Here is a 21,716-nt window from a genome sequence, read left to right as displayed (position 1 = left end):
GGGAGGGGGACACAGAGATTGAGTCTCTGAGGCAGGCACACTCCTGGCTGAGCTAAGGGTCCCCATGGGAGGAGCTGCAGAGTGGGCAGTCCCTGTCAGAAACCAGGGGAGACCAAGGCTCAGCTCCTCATAGAGAAACAGGTGGCAGCCAAGCTGGTGACCACAGCCAGCCACGTGCCCATGCCAGGAGTTCTGCATTCAATCGGACTGGGGTAGGACTCAGGAAAGTCAGGGGAAGACTGAGCCAGGATCCAGGTCCCCTGACTGCTCTACTGAGCCAAGATCCGGGTCCCCTGACTGCTCTACTGAGCCAGGATCTGGATCCCCTGACTGCTCTACTGAGCCAGGATCCGGGTCCCCTGACTGCTCTAAGGAGGAAAAGAGTGGGAGAGGGGAGGGAAAGGAGGAAGACAAGGGGAGAGAGTCTGAATATGCCTGAATTTTACCCAGAAGCAACCTCAAAAGCACAAAATTGGATCAAGCTGACTGGCTGTGGCTTTGACTATATTAAGTTTTTTCTTCTGTCAGAAATGCGGGCTCAGAGTTAGAATATAAATTTGATAATCAAAAATAAGAACCTTTTATATTCTGTGACTGTGGAATTCATATGCATCACAAGACTGGCTGATTTTTCTTTTAGCCTTCATTGCTTAAAGTGGTAAACGTGAATATTTGGTTAAAGTCAAATTCTGGCCTTCAGCCCAGTGGACTGATGGGGCCAGCCACCTGGCCTTGACATTGATCTTATCTGAGCTCTGACTTCAACCTGGGATGGCCCAGTGGGCCCAGCCCATGCAGAACACATGGCATCCCGATAGCACCTGGGCCTTATCCTTGGTCATGGACGAGAGGTGGCACGTGCAGTCCAGCCCTGCTGACTGTTGTCAGCATAGCTGCCCACGCTGCTGCTCACAAGGGACCAGAGCCTGCTTTCTGCCACAGCCTCAGATTCCCCCCTGAAGTTTCCCAACCCATCCCAGTCCAAAGCAATCAGTCTGACCTAAGCTCAGGGTTCTCAGGTTCAGTGTCAGTGGCTTTTTTGTTCTCTTCCATTTACTTTTGTAGCAGAATAGTTGAATTCCTGCCTGAAGTTTGTTACAAAGAGGCCTGCAGGTCAGAGTAATTTTGAAGCAATAAAAAATTGTCAGAGGCCAGCGCAGGTCTTGATAAATGGATTCTCACTGCTGCTAACATATTGTACCTCATGAGGAGGAAGATGGTTAACACACTATACAAGAACAGGCAGACGGTTCTGCTCTCTGTAAGGACCGATGAGCTATTGACCGTAACCACACCCCCCAGAACGAAGGCAGACAGTGTTCCCAAAAAGACTGTTTTGGAGGTCAGGGGTTGATTAACACACTGAAACTTTCCTTTAGAATCCTGATGAAAACAAAATGGGAAACCTGGAATATAAACAGTGTTCCTATTCAGCTTGTGGAACAATAGATGCAATGATAAAGCCTTCAGCAATCTTGTTGCACCAGAGAAAATGTGATTAATATATGCAGTTCCTGAAAATGTCTATTTTGCTGGCACCGTTATTCTTATTTTTCTATCATACAAATTCCACAACCCTAATCAGCAACCCAAGGATATCACTGCTTAATTTGCAGAGCTTCAGCATCTTTCTAAATACTGCAATTTAGAGAAATTGTCAAATAACACGATGCAAAATTGCTTTTTTTTATTACTTGATAGGCAGAAAGACAAAGATAGAGAGCTCCCATTCACTGATTCACTCTCCAAATGCCCAATGTCTAGGGCTAGGCCAGGCCAAAACTGGGAGCTAGGAACTCAGTCCAGGTCTCCCACATGGAAGGCAGGAACCCAATTACTTGAGTCATCACTGCTGCCTTCCAGGGTCTACATTAGCAAGAAGCTGGGATCAGGTGCCAGCAGCAGGAATTGAACTCAGGGACTCTAATATCTTAACAGCTAGACAAAAATGCCTAGTGTTTAAGAGTGCTTTTATTTGAGGTTATACTGTGTACCTTACATGAATACCTGAACCCAAACTCAATTTAATATTTATGGTGGCCTACAAAAGGCCAGGCTCTTATGTCTGTTTGATTCCATGTCATGGACATTAAAGGAATCGCTTCTACAACACTCAGGCAAGCCGTCTTTGTGACCTGGTCTGGAGAACAAAGGAAAAGAACATACCAGAATATCTGCAGATCACTTCAGATGTTCTGACCCTTGCTTAAGCGGCAGAGTCAGGCCAGCGCTCTGCTGACAGATGTCAAGTGGTGATTCTGTAAGAGGAAGGGAGGAATACCCTGAAAAAGTAGAGTCTTTCCAATCCATTCGAATGAACTGCTGCAGGAGTTCAATACCCTCTGATCTCAGAGAACCTGTTATGCACAGTACCATCCAGCTAGGAGCTATATTATATTCAGAGAATTTAGGTTAAAAACATCTCCAGAGACCCACAAAGGTATTTCAGACAGAATAAAAGGAATTGACTCCGGTCAAGGTGTATTAATGCTCAATAATTATACCTAACACTCTCTACTGCCCAACACTGGCTAAAATACTTGTCGAATATCTTCAATAATTCCATGAGAAATCCTACAAATACAGGCTCTATTCTAACTATAATAATAATAATACTGAACATAGAATTGTTATAATTTATTTCAGAGGTAAGGAAACACAGTTTGTCACTGGTCTGAAGTCATATGGCTAGGCAGGAGGAAGAGCTTGGATTCAAACTCAGGCAGTGCGACCTCAGAGTCAGAACTCCGTTCTGGAAGCCAGCACTGTAGCAGAGCAGGCTAAGCCACTGCCTGCAACACTGGGATCCCACATGAGCACCGGTCGGAGTCCAGGCTGTCCACTTCTGACCCAGATCCCTGGTAATGTACCTGAGAAAGCAGCAGAGGATGGCCCAAGTATCTGGGCCCCTGCTACCCACGTGGGAGACTTGGGTGGAGTTTTAAGCTCCTGGCTTCGGCCTGGCCTAGCGCTGGCTATTGCTGCCATTTGGGGAATGAACAAGAGGACTGGAGATGTCTCCTGCTCTGCTATCCCTCACCCTCAACCTCTGTAACTGCTTTTTAAATAAAATAAAAGTAAATCTTAAAAAAACAAAACAAAACAAAACAAAAAAAACTCTGCTCTGTACCTTGAGTAGTATTTTCCAATAGGCTACTTGCAAAATTGTTGCTTCTCACGCAGTAGCCATTGCTAAAAAGCTGCCTGGAGCAAATAATACAAGAGTACACAAAAACTCAGTGGAAAAAATACAATTAAGATAGGTTTATTTTGGCACAAAAAAATGTTTGAAATCCATGCATAAGAAGGATCTCTCAAAAGTTCATGAAAAACACATACTGTGAAAAAAAAACTATGCGTGGGTTTTTAAAATTTTCTGCAACAAAATAAACATCTTTTAATTCTTTTTTCCATGTACTCTTTGAAGCATCCCATATAATCAATTTCTTCCGCTCATTACTGAATGAGGGCACTGCAATAGAATCAAGGAGGTCACACATTTTTTTTAGGATATAGGAAGCTGCCAATAAAGATACCAAGACTTTGCACAAGAATTTTGTAGCCCATAAAGGAGTTGCCAGTCAGTTCATGTGAATTCCATCACTGAAACAACTTATTTTAAAGCTAGAAATCTAACATGGCAACTTCATGGGAAAAAAAATCCTAATTCTAAAGAAAAGCCGAAACATCTAACCAAGCAAGTGGTTTATGAATTTATACTGTACCAATCCTTAGTCAATTCTTAAACTCAAACCTTTCCTGAGTTTGCGGTCAATCTCAGAATGAAACCAGTAGAAATCAAGAGCTACCAGCTTAGCCACGGTCTACAGGAACCACCGCAAAGGATGGCTAGAAATCACACTGATGAAGGCTTGGGAAACACGTACGTCTTACCAGAGTCCCTGTGTAGCCACCAGACTAGAACTGAGCTAAGAAGGGTTGGTCGTTCCTTCAAAGCTGGTGGCTTTCTTAGATTCTTTCCTTCTTCCTCTTCAATCTCTCTTTAATTTCAGCTGCCCAGCAATGATCTTATCCATTCCCCGAGGATTTGCAAATTGCTGGCCTGATCACTCTCGAGCTCTGGCTCTCAGGGGTACGAAACTGCTTTCTGTGTGTTTGTCAACTGGAAATTCATCTTGTCCACACTTCACCCTCCGCCTAACTGTAATCACTTCATTTCCCCAGCCTCGGGAATGGCATCATTACACACCCTGCCATTTTCACTCTTTCTTCTTCTGTGTGCTCCACAGGGGATAAAGGTATGAACCCAGGGAGTCTCCCTCCAACACTTCTCTCAAATCCATCATTCTCTATTCTTTTGCATGTCCAGTGTCCACGTTTTTGATATATCCAGGCTACTGTATTTCCCGACTGACCTCCTAATCTCTTGTCTCCTCCCACTTTGATGTCCTGCATGTACCATAGCAAGTTCTGTTTTTCTAAAACAAAACTTTTAGTATTAACAATCAGTTGGTAAAGCCTCTCCAATTGTTGGGAGGACAGCCAAAACTCCTTATATTGTATCACAGTGTCCTGACTCCCTGCCCTTATCTTCCTAAAATTCAGCTATAACAACCTAATCATGAGGCTGCTCTATCAGAGCCCAGGAGGACAAAATAGCAATTAAGAAAGTGGGCTTTGCAGGTAAGTGCAAGTGAGTTGAATCCCAATCTACCCCTCACTGACAGAATAACTTAAGTACCACTCTGAAATCCAATTTTCCCTTGTCTCAAAGATGAGACAATATAAGGTTGCCATCAGACCTAAATATGATAATGTGTTGGCTCCTCCTCATCACCAGGTATACTCATATCTGCTATTTAATATAGAGAAAATTTTTCAAAGAAGAAACACTTCGTACAAATATATTAAAGTTCACAAATTGTTGGGCTGGTCACTCTGAGCTCTGACTCTTAAGGATGTGAAATTGCTTTCTGTGGTTCTCAACTGAAACGCATCTTGTCCAAAATTCACCCTCCTCCTAACTATAATCACTCCCATAATTACTTATTGCTAATGTGTTTGTGTCTCCTGCCCATTAGTCGGTAGGGCTTCTTGAGTTGATTGTCAAGGAGGACAACTGAAATAGTTTTGTAGCAATTAAAAACTAACCTGTTTAGGTTCTTATCATGCCCACTTTTCTACACTGCTGACTTAGTAATTAACTGAGTACAGAACTTCCGTATAATGATAATATAATAAATAATATAATATGATAATATAATAAATACCTTCTATTATTATTTTATTAATTATTATGTTTTATGTCTCCAAATAAGCTCCTGAGTACAGACATCTCACCTTGTCCTTCCTGACTTTCTTATACTACCTAACCAAATACAAGATTCTTGGTAGGCCTTCAATAAATATTGAGGTCAGAGTCAGCTAGTGGGATACAGGTTGCTAATCCCCAGATGAATGTCAAAAGTTAAATGCATGAGTTTCTGATGCTCCTTGACAGTGATGTTTTCTCAAGGAACTAAGGATTATGCTTTATAAAAGGGGAAAAAAGGTTTTATAATTTTTGTTATGATGCAAAAAACAAAATGCAAACTAGCACAACATCATAGGTCTACAAGATACACTTAGGTTTTGACTAATGATTTAATTTCAGTGTTAATAATCACAGTTCATAACATGGAGGCCATGCTTCTCCAGCCTAGCTGCACTTCTCTATACCTGTAGATACACACAGTGCTTATAAAAATATGGACTAATATTTGGCTGTCCAGCTGACAATAAATGAAAGAGTCTGTGAGTCTGGTGACCAGTTCGAGACCATCTCACAATGCTTCATGGAAAAATCTTATTCTATGTAATATTCAATTTCTACAAATTTGGATGTGTTTCTTCTTGCAGCCATGCTTTGAGGATTCAAGCAATTAGGTCCATAAGTTATTCTGAATTTTTTCACTAAAATTCACAAACACATATTGAGTGCCTATAGATATAGCTAACAATTATTAAGTAGTGGCTATGTGCCAGGTACCACTCTAAGTGCTTTGCACAAACTAACTGGATGAACCCCACGATGACTTTGTGAGGTGGGTACTACTATTCCAATTTTACAGCTGTGAGAACTGATATTTGAGAGAAGAATGCACTTGTCCATAATTAAACTATTAAGGGGTACAACTAGGATTTGCACACAGGCTGTCCATTTGCAGTCTATGCTCTCAATCATACTACACAGGCTAAAATAATTGCTAAGCATATTACACAATACTGCTGAGAAACTCAGAGAAACAAGAAAGTACTTCCTACTAAAAGTTCAGGAAAGACCTTAGGATAAGGATGGGAGTGATCTGACTGTAGAGATGATGGTAAGAGCATGACAAGCATTCTGAGAGGAAGCCCTGGGTGGGCAAAGCTGCACAGCAGAAGAAGATAAGAGAATGGAGTAGAATGAATGACTCTTGACTCATATAACTGGTGACGCAGTAGAAAGCGTATGGTCGTCTCTTGATACCCATGGAAGATTGGTTCCAGGACCCTACCTTCACACAAGGATACCAAAATCTACAGATGTTCAAGTCCCTTTTATAAAATAACATCACATTTGACCACAACCTACAAATATTCTTCCATATACTTTAAATCATCTGTAGATTATTTATAATACCTAGTACAATGCTATTTAAATGGTTGTTATTCTGTGTTGTTTAGGAAATAATGCCAAGAAAAAAAGTCTGTATGTGTTCAGTATGAGCACAATCCTTAAAACGTGTTCTTGACCCATGGTTGCTTGAGCCTATGGGTAAGGAACCTGTAGATACAAAGGGTAGACTATCACTAAAAATAAAATACTCTAGATACAGGAGAAGACACTTTTGGGCTTTAATCAGTAGGTTGAGAAGAGCTCTTAAGTCTCCTCAATGAGGTCTCATGAGTAGAGGTATTCTTAGGGGAGATTTACTAGATTTTAAAATTGCAGGCATTTATTTTTCTGATAATTTTCCTTACAAAATCTAATGGACAATTTTGAAACAAAATCCACAAGTCAAGAAATACTCAATTGGAAGGACTAGTGGATTGAAACTACCAGGGAGCCGGTGCTGTGGTGTAGTGGATAAAGCCGCTGCCTGCACTGCCGGCATTCCATATGGGTGCCGGTTCAAGACCCGGCGGCTCCACTTCTGCTCCAGCTCTCTGCTATGGCCTGGGAAAGCAGGGGAATATGGTCCAAGTCCTTGGGCCCCTGCACCTACCTGGGAGACCTGGAGGAGGCTCCTGGCTCTTGTGGCCAACTGGGGAGTGAACCAACGGATGGAAGACCTCTCTCTTTCCCTCTCTCTCTCCTTCTCTCTCTGTGTAACTCTGACTTTCAAATAAATAAATAAATCTTAAAAAAAAAAAAAAGGGGCCGGCGCCGCGGCTCACTAGGCTAATCCTCTGCCTAGCGGTGCCGGCACACCGGGTTCTAGTCCCGCTCGGGGCGCCGGATTCTGTCTCGGTTGCCCCTCTTCCAGGCCAGCTCTCTGCTGTGGCCAGGGAGTGCAGTGGAGGATGGCCCAGGTGCTTGGGCCCTGCACCCCATGGGAGACCAGGAAAAGCACCTGGCTCCTGGCTCCTGGCTCCTGGCTCCTGGCTCCTGCCATTGGATCAGCGCGGTGCGCCGGCCGCAGCGCGCCAGCCGCGGCGGCCATTGGAGGGTGAACCAACGGCAAAGGAAGACCTTTCTCTCTGTCTCTCTCTCTCACTGTCCACTCTGCCTGTCAGGAAAAAAAAAAAAAAAGAAACTACCATAACAGCATAACAGTCGTCATAGGAGTGAGCATAACTGTAGAAACTTCAGCTGTGCATGTGCAGGATGATCACTTCCTGGTATGAGCAGAGTTCATGTGAAAAACAACAAGGAACTGTGGCCACCTGCAAGGTCAGTGCATACCAACAGCATAACATGGATGCCAGCAAAGCAAATGAATCTTAAGAGGCATAGGAATAGAAAAACATCATACAGAAAGGGAAGATGATTGTCCTAAATCCAGCAAAACTAAAACCCAGCTCTGGGAAGAGTGCTGACAGGACTGACTTCAGTGCAATATAGTCCAAGAGAGACTACCAAGCAGCCATCCCACGTGGGAAAATGTTGATTGCACTAGAGAAATTGAGAAGGCTCTGGGGGAAGCATGATCATATTCTTCAACTATTTCAAGAATTACCTTGGGGAAGAACAAGCTGTGTGTACTCACGTAATAAAAACAGAACCAATAGCAGGATAAAATCATCAAGGGATCAACTACTACTCAAGGCCAGCTCTCTTAGCCATGAGGGAAGGGGGATATTACTGAGGTAAGAGAAACAACCTGTGGCCAATGGGGACCTCCAAGCTGGATCAGGAGACCAAAGAATGCATTGAAAAGGAATTCTGCCCTTACCGAGTCTGCAACTGTATAAATATTACAGCAAAGATACTGACACCATAGCCGCTAGGAACTTGGAGAAGAGGTCAATGTGAGGAGTGGTGATATAGGGCTTTAAGGAGAAGGGGAGGGTGTGGAATTTGAGCTGGACTTTGACAGAAGAATCAGTTTACAAATCCAAAGCAGTCAAGCAACAGCCAAAAAGCCAGATCTTCAGTAAACAGAAAGCATTGTAAGCAGATTACAGAAAAACGCTCAGTGAATCCACTTAGGGCTTAAGAGCGTGCAATAGTTCACTGCAATGCATTCCTTCTCAAAACTGATTCTTTTCTCTTATTTTCCAACAAGTTCACCCTCTAGACACACACTTACACACACACACACACACAAGATTTACATTGTAGTAGGAAAGGGATTAACTACCCTTTTCTCTTTCAGGAATATAATCAGAAAATGAAATAAAAAATGAACAATAATGACTATAATGAGAAGAAACAGTCTTCCAGGATTGTTTAAAGTTGTGCAACTACTTCTATCACAACCTTAAGAGTTTTCTACTGCCTCTAGACTAAAAAACACATATCAGTTTTAGCATTCACTCAAAATTGTGAGAAAGTGCCCAGATCCAGAAACTATCGAACTTTGATTCTCATTCTTGCCCCCACACAGCTGTATAACTTACAACCTGGGCAAGACACTTAACCTCAGTGTGCCTTGGCTTCCTCATGGAGGGTTGTGTGTGTGTGTGTGTGTGTGTGAAGATCAATGAAACTCTATTTGTAACATGCATGGGCCCTGACGGGTAGTGAACAAATGGTGTCCATCTGTAAGAACATTGCATTATTGATTTGAGCTAAAAATGACTGCTCTGCCCTGTAGTGCAGAAGCTGATTCTGTTTTCAAACAACAATTATGTACTTATTTGAGAGGAAGAGAAACAAAGAGAGATGGCTCTTATCCAAATTTCTGCAATAGCTGGAGCTGGGCTGGAGCCAAAGTCAGGAGCTGGGAACTCAATCCAGGTCTTCCACCTGGGGAGCAGGAACCCAGTTACTTGAGCCCTCACTGCTGCCTTCCAGGGTCTGTATCAGCAGAAGCTGGAGCACTCTGATGAGACATGGGAGGCTTAACCACTAGCCCAATCACCTGTTGGCAGACACCGATTATTAATGAACATAAGGAAGCAGGAAGCAGAAGCTCCACTTTCAAGGCTAGCCAGCAGTATGCCAGCAACCATATTTGTTCAATGGTTTCCACTTTGTTGAATTACAAAATTTGTTCAAATAAAAACTTGTATAGAAGCTGGGAATTCAAAAGGAAAAATGCAGAACATCCCTGGTTGGCTCATGGACGAGGGTACAGAGGTCCTTCCACCCCCACGTGCCCCATTCACACCCTTAGAATTTTCCTGAGGCAAATGTGAAAACTCCTGTACCAAGTTTTCTATCTCAAATGTCCTATCTTGCTCCAGCATGCCATGCTTCCACTCCTACCACTACCACAAAAGCCTACAGGTTTCTATTGATGGATCTTTCAACCCCACAGGCACCTCTGTGACTTTGGACAATCCGCCACTTTTTGAGTTTACCTAATAGTGACTTCTGCTCTCTTCCAGCCTCCAGATTTGAAGGGGGCTTTGAGAGATTCAAAGTTCCTATTAATAAAGGAAGCCCACAGATTCATCTAATTAAAAAAAAAGAGATGATGGTTTAGAGTGTTTTGTTTTTTAAAAAAGGGAGGGACTGGCATTGTGGCACGGCTGGTTAAGTTGCCACCTGTGATGCGCACATCCCGTATGAACGCTGGTTCAAATCCTGGCTGTTCCAGTTCCTATCCACTTCCTTGCTAATATGTCTGAGAAAGCAGCCAAGGACAGCCCAAGTACTAAGGCCCCTGCCACCCACCCACGTAGGAGACCCAGATAGAGTTCCTGGCTCCTGGCTTCAGTCTGGCCGAACCCTGGTTATTGTGGTCATTTGGGGAGTGAACAAACAGGTGGAAGATCTCTCTCTCTCTCCCTCTCAGTGTCTCTCCCTCTCTCTCTCTGACACTATGCCTTTTTAAACAAATAATAAATAAATAAATCTATCCTTTTTTAGACAGAATAAAAAGAAGTTGCCAGGGATGGATCAAAGGATAAATCCCATAATGCTTTATCAAAATATACTAGCAGATTCATACCTACTGAATAATTCATGGTTGACAAAGCATGAAGTGAAAGGGTAAAATATGATTTATTAAAAAAGAGTCTCCTAATGTGAACTCATCTGAGAGCCTCCATTTTAACTCTGTTTGCTACAAAGCATCCTGCGTGAAATATTCATAAAGTTATTATAGGTGCACAGTACAAAGCCCGTAGGCACTGATCAGCACTGGGGACTCTCCTGGAAGCCCCTGCCATCAGCAGGCAGGACTGTGACATGGTTCCTGCCTCTGCATCTCCAAGTTATGGCAGCATTTTGGGGGATGAACTCTAGGAGTTGTGGAACAGGAAGAAAAATAGGGCAAAAAAAAAAAAAATCTCTGGCAACATCTATTTAATCTAGAACTTGCGGATTGTTAAACACCACTTCAATGCACAAATAACTGAAATATTATGCCTTGCAGCTGTCTTTTCCAAACAATGGGATCTGTTTGGAATTATTGTTCCAAATAGTGATTTGGGGAAAGCACCCACTTGGATTCTTGGGAATTCTGGTTTAGATATCCTTTCCACACTGGCCCCAATTTTACCATGGGTGTTCCTAACAGAAAAAAAGAATTAAATTTTCCAGTGCATTTAATCAAACACATCTGACCTGCGGAGGATTGCTTCTGGTGAACTTTCATAGCTAACAGCACAAGGCCTGTTTGCTTACTTACCCAAGTGTGTTTGGTAAATGAGCTTTGCAAACCTATCATTTACTCCTCACTGCAGTCCCCTAGAATGAATGTCCATCTAATCAGCACTGACACTGCCCAAACACTCCTCTCAATAGCTTTTTCTTCCCCCTCTGAAATACTCCACAGGTCTCTCTATCACTAAGAAACAATCCCCCCTTTCTGCCTCTCTCCTTCCTTCTGGGCAGATAAGCACGGTGGGATTGTTCTTGGTGCAATCTTCCATCTCTGAATGGTCTTATCACAAGCTGCACTGCCCTGAGAGAGGACTGAAAGGCTGCCACACTCCCCGTCTCCAAGCGCGCCAGGGAAGGCCTTTACTATAAGAGTACTGTCCATCTTAGCTGAACTGTTTTCATCCTCTACTTTTGGAAAATGTCCAGGCAGGGTCTGCAGTCTATGTCAGCAAGACTGATTGAAAACACCACCTCTGGGGCTTTAAGCAGGCATTTAAAACACATTCCTGCAATCAGCTCAACTGAAGGCGGTAGGAGGCCTTCTACTAAACCTTACTTTGTCATTTCACTTAAGGGAGAGGCACTGATTTCCTTTCAGTTCATCCATAGGCTATTTTGTACCTTTTTTCTCTAAAATTTTGGCCCCATCCTTGGCCAAAGGATTGTTAGGACCATTGTTTTCAGAATCTGTTCCCTGTGAAAGCTTTTGTTTGCTTAGAGACACTAAGTGTTGTTCTGGGTTCTATCTGATCCCCCTTACCCCTACCATAAAAATAAGATCTTTTTGTTTATATTTTCAAATCTAAACATCAGTCTTATCTTGTTAAACTTGCCTTTGATTAGGACAGCCCCTACTCATTTAATCCCTTGGTTTGGCATTTAACCAGGGTCTCAGGATAGGTCCATATACCAAGGGGCCTATAGGAGAAGGGAGCAGTGATTTGATTGTATTTAGAACTTCAGGGACCATCAGACAGAAACTGCACAGTGAGTAACTTAGAAAAAATTATCTAGATACATCACAAACTCATGATCACTTAAGAGATTTAAACAAAATCACTTTTTTTAAGGAATAATCACCAAAGCATGTGTGACATTATTATTTCTGCAATTGCGCACACCAAGCTAACATCACATCCTAGGCATGACACCGGAAACCCACACCCTATCATGGACTTTGGTTCTGCTTACACCTTCTGAAACAAAGGTAAAACTGGAAAAAAATAATCTTTTACCCACATCCACACACAACGCAGACAAGCCATATTTCATTGAAGAAGGCTTCTGTACCACACTGTAATCCAAGAAGAAACTCAATAGGATCAAAGTAGACTTTATCTCTTGATTACAAATATACAAGTAAAACAATTTAAAGACAATAAAGAAACTATAAACACAGCTTTGCAAATAGAAAGATGATAGGACTCAAGGAAAAAGAATCCATAATGCCCTAAAGCACATGATCCAAATCTAATTTAAAGGAAATTAAATTCAAATAAACACAAGAGCACCTCTCCTAATACTCCTCCTTCCCCCTCCAAACACAACACTAAGGACAGGAACAAGAACAAAAATGAAATGAGAGAAGTAAGGAGTCACTGGCAAAGTGGCTGGATGGATGACAGTGCCTAAAAGTTAAACATGAAAGAAGTTTATCAGGGAGTGGGTATTTACCTTGTGTCTAAGATGCCCATGTCGTGCAGAGGAGTACATGGGTTCAATCTCCAGCTCAGGCTCCTGACTTCATCTTCCTGCTACTGGAGACCCTGGGAGGCCGTGGTGATGGTTCAAGTAATTGCCCCCCATTGTGGGAGACCTAGATTGTATTCCCAGCTCCCAGATTCAGGCCAGCCCCAACCTGTTTTGGGCATTTGAGGAGTGAGCCTGCAGATGGGAACTCTGTCTGTCACATACTCTCTTTCTCTGGCTCTCAAGTAACAGTGACAATAAAAACAAGCATAATCAGAGAGATTACAAGATATTATAGAAACCTTTCTGGGAAGAGCATACTTTTGTGTTTTTCAAAGTGCAGCTGCTGTTTGCTACAGATCAGACAAATCAGGTCACTGGCTTCCAGAAGACTCCTACACTCTAGCCCAGGTGATAATTAATCTTGAAGAAGCTACACAGGGGAGGAGTAGGCAGAAGCCAAAAAAAAAAAAAAAAAAAAAAATCAGAAAAAATGGACAGATGCAGGTCACACAAATCCCAGGGAAGAAACTCTTTTCTACTGCGCAGGCAAAGAATGAGCAGTCCCTGTCCACTCACCTCTTCTGCAGAACCAAGGCCACAAGCAGCCACTCTGGCTGGCGGCCTTTGTTCCATGCACTGAAAACAAGACAGGTTTGGTAGCCTGACCAGAGTAATGCATTATTTCCACTAAAGAGTGGAACAGTGTGCTTAGGTAATAGTCTACCTCAAGAAATGTTTCTAAAGTTAGATGATTATCTGCAAAGATTGGCTTAGATTGTTGAACGACTCCAGCACAAAAACAGGAACTGGAATCAGAGGACTTGTATGCCATTCACTTTAGGGCAACTATTAAGATTCCACTTTAGCTAGTCTTCTCAGATTAGTAATCGGACTTACCTACTTTCCTTCCATATCTGAGCTTTTCACACCATAACAAAAAGCTAATTTGAAAGGTGAAAAAAATTACAAATCACTAGCACTTAAAATGCCTACAAACTACTAACAAAACTGTAATAATGGCTTAACAATTAAAAAGCTCTAACAACTACTGGCACTTTTCCCTTCTCTTTGCAATCAAAAAAGAGCCAGCCTACTGAAAGAAGTCTGCAGCCCAAGTATTGAATTCAGAAGCACTTGGAAGCTTACCTTTCAGCAGGTTGGAAGTCTCGGGGCTGATATTCTTACGGGAGAAGCCCAAATCTCTGTGCCAGGGTCCGCTCATGGCCCAGAGGCAGGCAGTCTGGCACCCCACACCCACTGAGCATTGCCTTCAACCTCTGAAATGACAGCACTGCCACTGGCGACCTCCAGCCCTGCAGGACTACAAACAAAGGGCAATGGAGTTCCTTCTCTAAGTGGAGAACTAATTCCCCCTGCACAGCAGCTATTTAAAGAGGTGGTGCCTGCCGGACAAATGCTGCCTCCCAGCCTTCCTGTTTGTGTCTCAGCTCTAACTTCCATCCACTTCCTTAGGAAGACTGCAGAGTGTAATGAGCTTCGCCTGGACTGAGATTTGTGAAGACTCACGCAGCACATGTGCGAAGGCAATTTCCCCCCTCCACCTCTTCACCACTAAACAAACACCAGGTTTAATAAAAGTTCTTAGAAGCAAAATATCTGTCATGATTTGGTAAAAGTTTATTTCCAGAAAGATTACTAACCTGAAATGTACAAAAGAATTTGTGGATGGTTTATCCAATGTACAAGGGTATTTTGAAAAGTGGATAGAACATGGAATTAATGCAAACCAATGATTAAGAATGCTTTACTGCCAAGTTTTACGGATCTGTGATCATGTTAAAATTTACAAAAATAAATAAGAGACAAGTTTATTTTGGTACAAAACTTTTCTGAAATCCATGCATGCCAGAGGTCTTCAAAAAATTCATTAAAGATTTTGTATTATGAGAAAACCAGTCATAGATTCAACGTTGTTTGGCACCCAAATAGACTTATCTTTTAATTCAATTTTCATTAACTTTTGAAGTACACTTGTACTCATATTTTAGGCAGTACTGCAGAGAAAAACATGTAATTGATGGTCGGAAGGGAAGGGTTCAATTCCAAATTTGCCTTTTGCCAGCCTTGGTGTGGGGAGCAACCCGGACTGGACTAAGTTATTGGAATTAGGACTTATTCTGTGCATCTGCTCTCCCACAATATGGCGCTGGGAGAGGAGAAAACAGCTTCTACGCAGCTGCCTCTTGCCAACTTGAGTGATGACCTCCAGGAGCTGATCCTGCTCCTGATTGGAGGAGAGCAGTGTACTCGGTGTGTGGGCAGCCGAGTTAGGATTGGCGGAGGAGGACTATAAAGGAGGAGAGAGACGGCATGCACCAGGAACATCTAAGGGGAACATCTAGCTGAAGGAACACCTGTGTAGCCCCCGAGAGAGCCGGCCGGCGGTGTGCCGCTCCCCTGCGGAAGTGGGGAATGTGGCAGGGGGAACCGCCCTTCCACGGAGGTGGAAGGGACGGTAGCCAACCCGGGAAGAACCAGCAGCAAACCCGGGGAGGGCCGAGCAGACAAAAGAACAGCGCAGGGTCCTGTGTTGTTCCTCCACGAAGGGGGGGGGCGACATAATGGTGCCGTGACTCGGATATGAAGCCTAGGCAGGGTCTTGTGTCGTTCCTCCACGAAGAGGGGGAGCGACACTTGGTACCTTGAGAAATTCACATTCTCTTTTAAGACTTTTTTTGTCTGAATAAATGGAACTAATAATATGCAATTTACAAAACTATTGTGAGAAATGCCTAAGATGAGTGTCAAGGATCCCATACTTGGCCATCAAATCAGATCATGTTATCATTAAAATCTGGTATCCTATTTCCCAGCTGTTGTTAAGTGATGATCACACGTGGATAGCTGGATAAAGGGGGTTAGCATATCTCCTCTCTTCTTTGCAGAATTACTTTATGAGTGCCTGACTTCCCCCAACAGCACATAGCTGCAGAGGGGGTTAGAAGCCACATTTGTTATGCTGATATAACACTTCCAGTGCCAGGAACAGTTCTTGGCATATATTAACATACAATAAATATCTGTCACATGAATAAATGGATAAAGACATAATTTCAGAGAAAATCAAGCACAATGCTCTTCACACAGCAACCCTGGAACAAATTCTGATTGGATTAGTTAATGAATACAACGTTTTTACTAACAGAAATATCCTAGGTAAAATACAATGGCATGAAATATTCAGACAAGCTGGAGTCCTTGAAAGCAGCTGCAATAAAGACAACTGCTCTGTTGGATCGTTCTGTTCAAACACACACGTAGTCTTGAGGTGGTTAATGTACCAACTCCCTGCAGCATGACTATTAGGTATAATACTTTATATGAATTCATTCACTGAAGAAAGTTTAGTCCAGTTTAGACTGTACGTAAAATTTTCCTTGGACCTGTTTCTGTTAAAAATGGAAGCTCCCTTTTCCCCATTACCCTTTAAGTCCCTGCTTGGCAGCAGTGAGACTCAAATTGATTTTTCTTTTTTTCTAAGAGTGTTACCCAGACAAGAAGAATAAAGGCCTGTGGTCCCTTATGCTCTTTATCATCCAACATGCTGTTCAGTATAACCTAACAGTATTCTGGGAGACAGGATATACTCAGTGATCTGAAACAGTCCATTTATGCTGGGCCCTCCCATTGTTGCCTGAATCCACTTTGGGCCTGTAGGGAATACAAATCAATTCCTTGATGACTGTTCAATAATCTACTCTGAGTAAGGAGGAAAGTGATTCATAAATAAGTGTCCTTTTTATAAAATTAACAACAGAGGGAAGATCCTGCATCTCAAAAGACCACGTGAAGGACTGGCATTTGGCCTAGTAGTTAAGACACTCGTTGGGACACCTGCATTCCACAGCAGGTTTAAGTCCTGGCTCTACTTCCAATCCAGCTTTCTGTTAACGCATAACCTAGCAGGCGGCAGGAGATGGCTCAAGCCCTTGGATTCCTGCCACCTCCCTGCGAGACCCAGTTGGAATTCCTGGTTCTTGGCTTTTACTTGGCCCAGTCCCAGCTGTTGTGTACATCTGATGTGGATGGGAGTGCTATCTGTCTTTCTCTGTTTCTCTGACTCTCCAATGAAGAAATAAATATTCTAAGAAAAAAAATCCTAAGAAAAAAAAGTGAGATAATTGCACTTACTTCTAAGGAGCTCTCTCCCTTTGCTTAAAGGACAAGAACCTCCACATCTCTCTTTTCTTCTCTGCCCTCCCTTGGCTTCTACATTTTTGGACAGAACAAGAGCCGTCACGCTACAGATCTTTTTGCAAGTGCCATATGATGGAAAATAAAGATTTAAAGTTGCTCACTCTGAATGTAGTCATTTTAGATGGAAATACAGAGGAGAGTTTCCTAAGGACTGAACCTGACAATTCTAAAGATTTTGGTCAGTGAAAAAGAATTCTGGAGACTACAGCTTGGTGGTCAGAAACAGATGGGCTGCCTTACCAGAGCAACTTTACTATTATATATTATCTATATATAAATATATACTATATAGTATTCTCTTTCTGTTTTTCTGAATTCAAAGTTTCAGACACAGGAACAATGTTACTCCCATGTCCCTCTCCTCGCCTCTCACTCTGGCGCTGGTGGCATTTTCTAATTGAATAATTAAAGATTCTACAGAAGTTCTCAGAGATTTTTTTGAGCAGCCTCCAGCAGGCAGGCTTTCTCACCTTACATTTAGCCCCTGGCCTGGCAATACCAGTTCACACAGAGCTTGTGAGTTCAACTACAGAGGCTTATCAGATGGAGCTTAAATGACTCCCAGAACATGCACGTTTGACCCTGAAGGAGAGGTGAAGGCATTGTGGAAACCACCATCCAGTATTCAATTTTTTTTTTCCTTCATCTAATGTAAGTCTTTAAAGCACCCAGAGGCTCTGTCATCCCTTGGGGGATGTTGATGGGCACCAAGCTATTTCCTGAAGAACAGCTTTATTGTCTCCTTACTGACAGACTTAACCAAGACAGTCCTCTGAACTATATTTGGTTAGCAAACAAACAGGGAACTTCAAGTTACTGATTAGAGGGCATTATGGTGCTATTTCTATCATTACTTGGGCCTATGTATCTTATTGCAATAGGCATTTATCTAACAGTTGCTAATTGCCTAACATTGCTAACATTTGTTAATAAACATTTACTACAGAAAACATAAAAATCAATCTTGGGAAGAGCCATTAGCCCTGGAGTTAAGACATCTGTGTCCCACATCACAGTGGATTCACTTCCAGTTCTGGTTCATGACTCTGGCTTCCTGCTAATGCAGATTCTGGAAGGCAGAGGTGGGGGCTTAAGTCACTGGGCTCCTACCACTCAAGTGGACGATTTTGACCGAGTTCTTGGCTCCTGGCTTCTGTTCTGGGTGGGCGGAATGCCTTGCAGACATTTTGCAGACATTTGAGAAGTGAGCTAGTGGACCTCTATTCCAAAAGAACGAAAGAAAGAAAGAAAACTATTTTGTCAGAAAAGACAAGCTACAGTCATGTCTAAAAGGAACAAATATCACAGTGACAATCACCCCCAAATCTGTAATCACCAGGTATGCACACTTTGCAACAGGATCAAGTCTTCTGTCTCTAGTGACCATGGTATGTTAAGAACAAGCTAACTAAAACCGAGCGACACTGAAATTCTGAGACTTCGGGACTCTTTCTTGTAACAAAGGGGAACAGTGGTGGGCAAGGCCTCTGCTAGATGCTGTGCAGCCACAAGAGGAGGAAGTTCAGGATTCCTACCATCAACCGTACAAACATTGCACTACAGCACAGAGGCAATGTGTAGTAAAGGGAAGAATGCAGAGCACAAAATGAGAGAGGCAGAGCCCCAGATCCTGGTCCTGCTGCTTCCAAGATGTGTGAGCTTGGGCAAATTTCTTAATTTCTCTAAGCCTTGCTCTCCTTATGGAAAAAATATGAGGGAACTTCAAAAAGTTCTTGGAAAATGGAATAAAAAGATGAGTTCACTTAGTTCAAAAAACGAATGCATGGCCGGCGCCACGGCTCACTAGGCTAATCCTCCACCTACGGAGCCAGCACACCAGGTTCTAGTCCCGGTCGGGGTGCCATATTCTGTCCCGGTTGCTCCTTTTCCAGGCCAGCTCTCTGCTGTGGGCCGGGAGGGCAGTGGAGGATGGCCAAAGTGCTTGGAGCCTGCACCCGCATGGGAGACCAGGAGAAGCACCTGGCTCCTGCCGCGCTGGCCATTGGAGGGTGAACCAATGGCAAAGGAAGACCTTTCTCTCTGTCTCTCTCTCTCACTGTCCACTCTGCCTGTCCAAAAAAAAAAAAAAAAAAAAAAAAGGAATGCATGCATGAGTAGTTTTCTCCTAATATTCATTCTCCATCAACTTTCTGAGAAACCTTCATAGAGATCATACTGGTACCTACTACAAGGATCATTGTGAAAATGAAATGACTTTATGAATGCAATTCCTTAATAGAATGCCTGGCCTTTTGATGCCATTGATAAATAGCACTAATGCAAAAGATTGAAGAAATTCTTAAAGTACCAAGGACATTAAACAGGAAAAGAAAGTCACATCCATAAGTGAAATTAGAGATACGAAATTTTTCGAGTCAGGAAAAACCTTGCTTTCTTGTAACAGTTCGAATGGGCAGAGAGATTGTGCTTGACTTACATACCTTACATTTGAAAGATGATTCAGGGGGAGAACCTGGAAGTCACAGTCACTCTTCTTCTCCCACTTGTCACTCCCTATCCCCTACTTGCCATGCCCTCTACCTTTTTGGGAAACCCAACCATGGATTTGTGCCTAATCTCAGTTTGTAACCAGCACGGGCACAGTAAATAGCCTTGAAGTCTCCCCTCTCTTGTTCTCCAAAATCCGCTTCCTTCTCAAAACCAAGATGGTCTCAAAGGCTACCTTAATGTGTACGAGGAAACACCCAGGATATTTATAACAACTGAAATTGTTTCTGGCCAGATTAACCGGGACTGGATGAGCCTGCCCAGTAAAAACAAGTAAGAAATTGTTGTTTACTGATATTAGACCAAAGAAGCACCAGATGTGAACTGAGAGAAGGGGAATGACTGATTCCTATAGTTCTCTAAACTGTCTGCCCAGATGAGCAGTCCGTGCTGGCAAAGCATTGAGAGGAAACCCAAGAACAGGGCTCAGAGAGGCTCAGACAGATGGAATTAGCTAGGAAAATACAAGACAGGAAGGAACTATGCAGCCAAGTAGCTTAAGAAATCCATATGGGATCTCCTCGAGTTTGTTCCTGAATATTAGGTTGCCTACGTGCAGGGTCAACTTCACGGAGCTGGGCAAAAACAAATGAGGATCCATAAGTTAAATAATTCCTGGAGATCCCACAGGGCCAGGAGACATTTGAGTTGTGATCAGTGAGAATAGAAAAGTCTTTGTTGAGATTTGGGGCTTTAGGTCAGCACCCCAGGAGTCTCATTTTAGTCAAGCTAAGTCAGCTCTTAAAGTAAAGGCTACTCCAGTCTCATCCTAATGAAACTTAAAAATAAAGGCAATAGGAGCAGGCATCTGGCACAGTGGTTAAGACATTGCTTGAGATGCCCACATTCCGTATCTAAATGCCTGGGTTCAAGTTCCTGCTCTACTTTAATTCCAGCTTCCTGGTGACGTGCACCCTGGGAGGCAGCAATGATGGCTCAAGGACTTGGGTCATCTCTGCCACCCACACAGCAGACTCAATTGAGACCCGGGTTCCTGGCTTTAGCCTGGCCCAGCCTTAGTTGTTGCAAGCCTTTAGGGAGTGAATCAGCACTTAGAAGACTGTCTGTCTCTATCTCTCTGCCTTTCAAACAACATGGATATAAATACATTAAAAATTTTTGTTCTAAAATTAAAGGCAGCAAAACCTGACACAGACCAACAACAACAACAAAACAAGTCAGGTATTCAATCAGAAATTTTACAAATGCAAAGAAGACGATGAGACATAGAAGCAGATTCAGAAATAACAGAACAATATGCACATAAGCACATTAAATGGCCATCATAAGTATGCTCAATTACGTAAGAAGTTGAAAGAGACAGATACAAGGAGAGAAATGGAAGATAATAAACTTTGTAGAAATAAAAAACAAAATGAAAAATGTACTGTATGGATTTATCAGCATATTAATTAACTGCTGAACAAGAAACCAATAAAGATAAAACAATATAGGAAATAACCAAATTGAAATATACGGAGGAAAAAATAACTGAAAAAAGCAACCCGAGCCCCAGTGAAATGTAGGATAATTTCAGTGTCCTAATGAGGAAACTTCAAAAACATTTTGGGAAAATGGAATTAAAAGGTAAGTTTGTTTTGATACAAAATCTTTGAAAATGATGCAAGATTCTTCATAATACACATTTCCCATGAACTTTCTGAAGGCCTCTCATTTGTGTTACTGGAGTCTTGAGATGGGGCTTGGGGAGAGAAAACTGATTTAAAGAAATAGTGGCTGAACATTATCCACATGTGTTGAAAGCTCTAAATCACAGATCCAAGAAACTCAACGAACTCCAAGAAAGATAACAGAAAGAAAACCACAGGCAAACAGATCAGGATGCCCTTGCTGGAAAACAAAGATAAAGAGAAAATATTGAAAACAGCAGAGGCGGAAAAACAGACATATTATACACAGGAGAATGACGATAAGAATGAATCCAAGCTTCTGGTCTGAGACAACCCAAGCCAAAAGGGGCAGAAAGCTACCTTGAAAGGACTGAATGAGAAAAACACTCAACCTAGAATTCTACAGCCAGTGCAACTCCCCTGCAAGAAGGAAGACTAGATAAACACTTTTTTAGACAAACAAAACA

At 42.5% G+C, this 21,716-nt stretch overlaps 1 protein-coding gene across 10 annotated transcripts in view; it reads right to left on the bottom strand.

Moving 5' to 3' along the window:
- Nucleotides 1-21,716, bottom strand: part of ARHGAP28 (Rho GTPase activating protein 28) — a 216,530-nt gene that overhangs the window by 137,813 nt on the left and 57,001 nt on the right. Inside the window, exons 1-2 of one of the 10 annotated variants that reach the window (XM_070050448.1) lie at nucleotides 14,039-14,317; nucleotides 2,167-2,258 (exon numbers count right to left, since the gene is read on the bottom strand). The exons of 4 other annotated variants lie outside the window; for them this stretch is intronic. Coding sequence is in view for 1 of the 6 variants with exons in the window: in XM_008261060.4 (XP_008259282.2) it covers nucleotides 12,875-12,894 (20 nt within the window). In the remaining 5 variants the exon portion in view is untranslated. Of the gene's footprint in view, nucleotides 1-2,166; nucleotides 2,259-12,874; nucleotides 13,146-14,038; nucleotides 14,384-21,716 lie in introns of those variants that run through there. 5 more of the 10 variants (XM_051851426.2, XM_051851427.2, XM_070050449.1 and 2 more) reach the window with 5 other exon arrangements.

The sequence above is a fragment of the Oryctolagus cuniculus genome, chromosome 10, assembly GCF_964237555.1.
Source record: "Oryctolagus cuniculus chromosome 10, mOryCun1.1, whole genome shotgun sequence".
NCBI lineage: Eukaryota > Metazoa > Chordata > Mammalia > Lagomorpha > Leporidae > Oryctolagus > Oryctolagus cuniculus.
This window is presented reverse-complemented; position numbering and strand designations above follow the sequence as displayed.